The sequence below is a fragment of the Macrobrachium nipponense genome, chromosome 39, assembly GCF_015104395.2.
Source record: "Macrobrachium nipponense isolate FS-2020 chromosome 39, ASM1510439v2, whole genome shotgun sequence".
Lineage (NCBI taxonomy): Eukaryota > Metazoa > Arthropoda > Malacostraca > Decapoda > Palaemonidae > Macrobrachium > Macrobrachium nipponense.
In genome coordinates, this window is record NC_061099.1 from 17,434,975 (window position 1) to 17,441,589 (window position 6,615).

The 6,615-nt window shown below is 38.3% G+C and overlaps 1 protein-coding gene across 1 annotated transcript; it reads left to right on the top strand.

The window, feature by feature from the left end:
- Nucleotides 1–1,520: 1,520 nt before the first annotated feature.
- Nucleotides 1,521–5,787, top strand: LOC135209972 (uncharacterized). The gene is made up of 3 exons (XM_064242697.1): nucleotides 1,521–1,571; nucleotides 3,114–5,200; nucleotides 5,658–5,787. The coding sequence occupies exons 1-3, from the start codon at nucleotides 1,521–1,523 to the stop codon at nucleotides 5,785–5,787; spliced, it is 2,268 nt and encodes a 755-aa protein (XP_064098767.1).
- The last annotated feature ends 828 nt before the right edge of the window (nucleotides 5,788–6,615 follow it).

The following is a 6,615-nucleotide window of genomic DNA, read 5'->3' on the forward strand; positions in this document are numbered from 1 at the left end:
CTACCGTATATATATACATATTATATATATATATAATATATATATATATATATATATATATATATCTATATATATATATAATATAAATTAATATATATATATATATGTATATAATAATTTTATGTATTCTATAAACGTATGGTATTTATATATATATATATTAATATTATAAGTGTTATTATTAATATTTATTAAATATTTTAATTAGTTATCTAAGTAACCTTAGTTATATTATTATACATATATATATATATAATATAATATATATATATATATATATATATATATATTACCTGAATAGAATTTCTTATTTATTTAGATATTTATTCTTCTGGTTAAGGAAATAACTTACACATATATTTAACGACGAGTTTCATCTTATCAAGTAATAATTCACATCTGCTGGTTTTAGGCAGATATTAACCTACCTTCTACAGCTTTCTGGAGATTCCGTATTATTTATAAATAAATTACAAGTATATAAAAAAATGTCACTGATATATATATATATATATATATATATATATATATATATATATATATATATATATATATATATATGTGTGTGTGTGTGTGTGTGTGTGTGTGTGTAGAGAGAGAGAGAGAGAGAGAGAGAGAGAGAGAGATTGCAGGACTTATAGGCCTACTGCCGATGAAGCAAAGAGCTAGCAAAGGAACAAAAAAGGGGTCCCACTTGAGAGAGAGAGAGAGAGAGAGAGAGAGAGAGATCCCAGGAGAAAATCTCACGCGAGAGTGCCAACATCCATCAAGTACATACACGGTCATGCCTCCAACTCTTTCAACCCGACGCGGGTCAGCCGTTTTCACAAATGGCTGTCGCAGAAGAACCAATGGGAAACCGACGTAGATCTGCACCGCTACCGAAAAATGGTCCAGGAAGGTTCAGGACCCTCTTCTCCACCCCACCGAGTTCCAGTTCCCTCCTCCGGAAAGGGGCGTAGCGTCGTCGTGACTTGCGAGAAGGAAGACTTAGTACGCCTCTTGGTTAAGGGGCGGAGCTGGAAGTCATCGAACGAGAGTGGCTGCCTTGTGGGAAACAGTAAGGTTCCCGGCATCGAGAGCTCTTCTCCTTCTTCTTCTTCTTGATACTTCGAAGGCAGAACTTCTTCGCCCAGTTTGGCTTCAGCTGCTGGAAAGTTGGGGAGGCGGCTACAAAAGGCTCTGGAAGCGAGACTCCTGGGACGGCTAACGGTTATTTTCGGCTTCTGGAAGGTAAAGGTTGTTAACGCGAGACTCCTGGAAAGGCAAACAGTTCTTCTGGAATTCTGAAAGATAAATTCTCTGGAAGTGAGACTCCTGGTACGGAAAAGTTCTTCTGGTCTTCTTGAAGAAAAACGCTCTGGAAGCGAGACTTCTGGAACGCCAAAGGTCCTTCTGGACTTCTGGAAGGTCAGGGCTGTGGACGAGAGACTCCTGGAACGGCTAGAAAGTTCTGGGCTTCTGGAAGGGAGCTGGAAGGTTCAATTTTGACTGGACGCACACTCAGTGACTAACTACACATGGCCAAGATACCACGCAAGAATATGTCACCTCTTCGATATTCTTCCAAGGTAAGTTCCTGAACGTTTGACAGATTTAGTTGGTATCAATCCAAGTTCAATGGAAGGAATTGGGGATTGCAAATTCTTAATGAAGAGTGTGCGTGTGTATGTATGTATGTAACACACACAATATATATATATATATATATATATATATATATATATATATATATATATATATATATAAATATATATAGACTGTTTTATGAACTTTCCAAGACTTAGTCAATCACAGTATTAGTTTAAGAAAATCACCACTTGATATGTTAAGAATTTAATGTTAGAAAAAGTACACTAGTGTCCTCTGTTCTGTCGTTAAACTTGCTTGAAAAATATGCTATCGGCCGTCAATGAGACTTAATTCTTGTGATAATGATTCTTTAAATACGGACACTACGACCTTGAAATGTTATGGGATACTTACCTTTCAGGAGTCTGGAGTCTCATTTCCTTGCAACCATTAAACTTCGATTCGGGCGTAGTCAGTTTTGAGCTTTCTGCAAAAATATACAATCAATAATTATTCCATGGCAAATTTTTGAATACTTGACACATGACAGGGACTGAATTACAAAGAAAATAGTACTGTTTAGGTTAAAATTCTACACAGTGAATATTATTTGCAATTTTAACAACACTCAAGAGAATTCTGAATATATACTACCCTATTTTTAAGATGTACAGTTCAATGTCGCCACTGGAAAATTAGGATCTTCACATCTTTGGTTCAGTATGATAGTTTGATAACTTTTATTTACCGGCACTTTAAATCTTGTAATAGGACTGATTTACAACAAGTTTCTGAAACCTTTTAGAAATAGTCAGATAAGACTGTAAATTTTTTTTTTAGCAGGGAAGGTCTACAGAAACCAATAACATTGATGTGATTCAATCCCTACCCAATATCTTAAAGAAAACTTGACAATCAGTGTATTCAAGACCTTAAAGCCTTTGTAATTACGCTTATTAACGAGCTATAAAGCAACTGACTACAGATATAAGGCATCAGTCAGACAGGTAAATAAGGTTTAGCTACATTGTCAAGTTTCTTCTTAATAAGCTTGAAAACTACCCAAGGAATTCTGTGGTCCAAAAACCTACCAATTCTGTATTCTGTAATAGTTCACATATCAATTCTGAATATATAACATCACAATTTGCATGGCAATTCTAGGATCGAATTCCAGACCCTTCAAAAAAGCATTAGTGTACTTTCTTGAAACTTTTCAAGAAGGAAGATCATTGCCTAGGATTTCAGAAGGTCAGGATTTGAATCAGGACCACAGTTGCTGCGAAGTGGTCCTAGGCCATCGCAAAAACTCAGAGAGGTTTCTTGAAAATTTGCCAATAAATTTATGCTCAAAAGCACTTGGACTGACAAAGCAGGTTAAAAGTTACAACGCAGTGGATATATCTTAACTTGTTATAACAGAAACTTGCACTGTTGATAATATTCTCATGGAGATTTTCACTAGGGTACACAAAATTTTAATTCTTCTTTATCATCCCGCGATGACATCTGAAAGCTAAATTATATTCTTCGATTTACAGAAACGGCTGCTCTTCATAATGACAGCGTCCTTTCTGATAGGAATGGGTATTCCAGTCAGTGCTGAAAATGAAGAACCAGCACAGAACTTGGAAACCACAACAGCACAGTATGGATTCAAGATCTTGCAGGAACTCGTTGAGAAATTTAGAGGTCATATGAATTCATCACTGATGAACGTGGAAGGCCAAAACAAAAGTCTGGACATTTATTCACAGCTGGGAAACCTCATCGCTAAAATCGAAAATGGGGGAAGCAACATCTTCAGTAAAAGCAGCATAATCGCTGACCTCAGCGGCCAGATTACAAAGTTTCTGGGACAGGCACGTGTTGATTCAAATGGAACAGACCACGGTACAAAGTCATCGTTCATAAAAAGTCTATTCAAAGCAGCCATTGACGATTTCAGGACCGGCAGCAACCAAGGAAAAGTGAAGTCCTACATTTTCAAGACACTTTTTGATCAGATACCTGACACTGAGGACCTGCAAGACGTCATTTCAGATACCTTGGGCATGCATAAAAAATTTGGTAAAGCACTGGCTGAAATCGTCGCGGCCATAAAGAAGGTCAACAACCAAGGAATGAGTAAAGCTGTGAACAAAAACAAAGGCAAATATGATGACTCAAACGATGGTTCTGACATTGGAGGCAGCCAAGACAATGAAATCGAGCTCAATGATACCAACAAGAAGTTCGTGGAACTGGTCAAGGATATATTCTCCGAAGAATTTGGTACTCTAGACTTTTTCCAGCAATATTCCGGTAACACGACCCACACGCATGACTCAGACATATACAAGCCAAGTAACGTCACTGCTTCTGGCATCTGGATGATGGTCAAGTCCACGTGGCAGAGAATCTTGTCTTACGTGAAACGAGAGAACTCTTTAAAAGCTTTCATGGAAATGACCCCGGTGAAGATCATCGATAGGATTCTCAGTCTGGGAGATAATGTGAATTTGATGGGTTTTTTAGCAACCAAGCTGGATCCTGACTTTGCTCTGTTCTTAACCAATGAAATTAATCCATACCTTGGCCCAGTACGAGATCTTGAGAGCTTTTACAGCTTCCTGACAAATTTTGGTCTGAGTGGCATCGTCAATTACCTCACCTCAGAGAAAGTTGGCTACACCCTGAACACAATGACTCGACTGATGTCAGCTTATTTGCAGGACACAGTTTCAGATGATCTCGTTAACGAATACATCGAATTCATATCGTTCAATAACACAGAATTAAGTAATCTATATAAATCATTTGTGACAAGTAATAAAGATAACTCGAGCAATGATGAGGTCAGCGGTTACCGTCGTTTTAAAAGGCAGGCAATGAAGGATGTGGGTGAAGCATTCAAGATCTTCACCGATTACACATTTGGGTCCAGAAGTGGGGAAGTTGATGCTGTAGGATCCAGAAATGGAGAAGTTGACACAGTGGGATCTAGAAGTATAGAAGCTCCTGAACCAACAGAGCAAAGCTTCTCAGATGACCTGACACAAGATGGGATATCCAGGTCTGGCTACGGGGGTTACGGCTATGAGACTAGCAAGAGTGGAGGTGGGTACGGCGGCGGTTACGGAGGTGGCTATGGAGGTGGATACGGTGGTGGTGGCGGTTACGGAGGAGGCATGATTGATCCTTACATCGCCTTGGGTGCCCTAGCACTGGGAACCCTCCTGGGATTCCTGCTGTTCCGCCTCATCAACGGCACCAGGAGACGAGGGAGGCGCGACATCAATGACGGGTCCCTTTCACTCTGGCTGTCAGACGTCCCCGAAAAATTCTTCTTTTGGGATGCAAATGGCAGTGAAATTAAACAAGAACACTCATCTAACGACACCATGGAGGATTTGAAGTTACCAGTTTCTCTCCGGGGCGATGTCTGGTCTTCAGATCCGCTGGTTGGCGATGAATATTTCATCGAAGAGTTTGAAGAGGAAGACATTGCTGACGAACTGAACCAACTCTGGAGGATATACAAGAACAGCAGCAATCCAGCTTGTGTCCATTCACATTTTTGTCACGTGTTAGCCCACAGTACAGCAGAGGATCTGACAGGAAGGGATTCCAGCTTGGCATTGCTTATGTAAGTATCCTTATTTAAGTATCAAACCATTGCTATTCTGTTAGATTAAACTTGCAAGTCTGAGATCAAATGATATTCAATCTCAGTCAAAGTCACAAAAAAAATCAGCTTTAAATATGATGACACATTCATTTAAATTCATTTCTTTCAACCCACATTAGATTTTTGCCAAGTCCAAGCTAAACACTGCCTTACCATGTAATTCCGAGATAAAATGATATTCAATATATTTACAATAAAGTCAAAATATTGTTATCAGCTTCAAATATGATGATACATCCATTTCAATTCACTTCTTTAAGCAAACTCTAAATCCTTGACAAGTACAAGCTAAACAATACCTTACCATAACACAAGAATCAAATACTCTTCTTTAAAACAAAGGTGTCTGCTTTGAATTCATCTTGTAGATTCTGTGCAATCATCTCTAGTACTCATATATTCTTATTCACCACAGGGCATCTGTAAGCAACCTGATGGGAGTGGTGAGATCAGGACAACTGGTGGATCATGTGACACAAACTCTGGTCGTGGGAGGTCCCTACACATGCTCCCCAACTCTCCCCAATTGCCAGCTCCTTCTATAATGTTCTGCAAGGTGTGAAGTTGAACCTAAGATCTATTGGCATTAATGGACCTCTTGACCTATGAGAAACACAAATACTGTCACTATATGTTCTTCAGCCTCACAACAAAATGTGAATCAGTTTGGAATGCTCTTATTTTTAGAAGGATGCATCAAATGTTAACTGATTATGATGTTCTAAATCGGTCACAAGAAGGATTTCTAAACAAAGAGGTCGGCTGAAAGAAATTTGTCGCAAGAGACACACTTAGACAACTGATTTCATCAAACTCTTAAAAGAAATCTGATAGTACAGGAGAAAACAGTTTAAACTGCCAAACCACAGCTGGGTAACAAATAAACCACAAAATTAATCACCAAAATAATCTGTGCAAACTGTAAGAATCCTGAAAACTAATACCCTGAAAGAAAATACAGAACAGGCTAACCAGCCTGAAATAAAGGACAACAGCTAATCCTGAAACAAAACTTCTGCTGCTGGTGATGAAAAGTAGAAACATAATTGTAGAATACCCTGATTATTGGTTTCCCTCTTTCAGAGAGCTAGAATACAACAATTAAAATAAAAGGTTTTTTGTCTCCACTCCAAATATGGAGTGAATAGCGTATACGTCCTGGATCAACACAAGGCTATATTGAAAGAATTTTTTCTGGTGCTGTACATGAAAGTCTGATGCTCCTCTATCAAGTATGAAAATACTTTTTTAAAACGATTTTGCAAACATATGCATAGCAAACACCTTAGTGTAGTGAGGTTCTCTCTGGTGAATTCTGTTTCTCGTTGGTGTCAAATTAAATTGATCTATTACGCTGGGTTGTGTTCAACCTA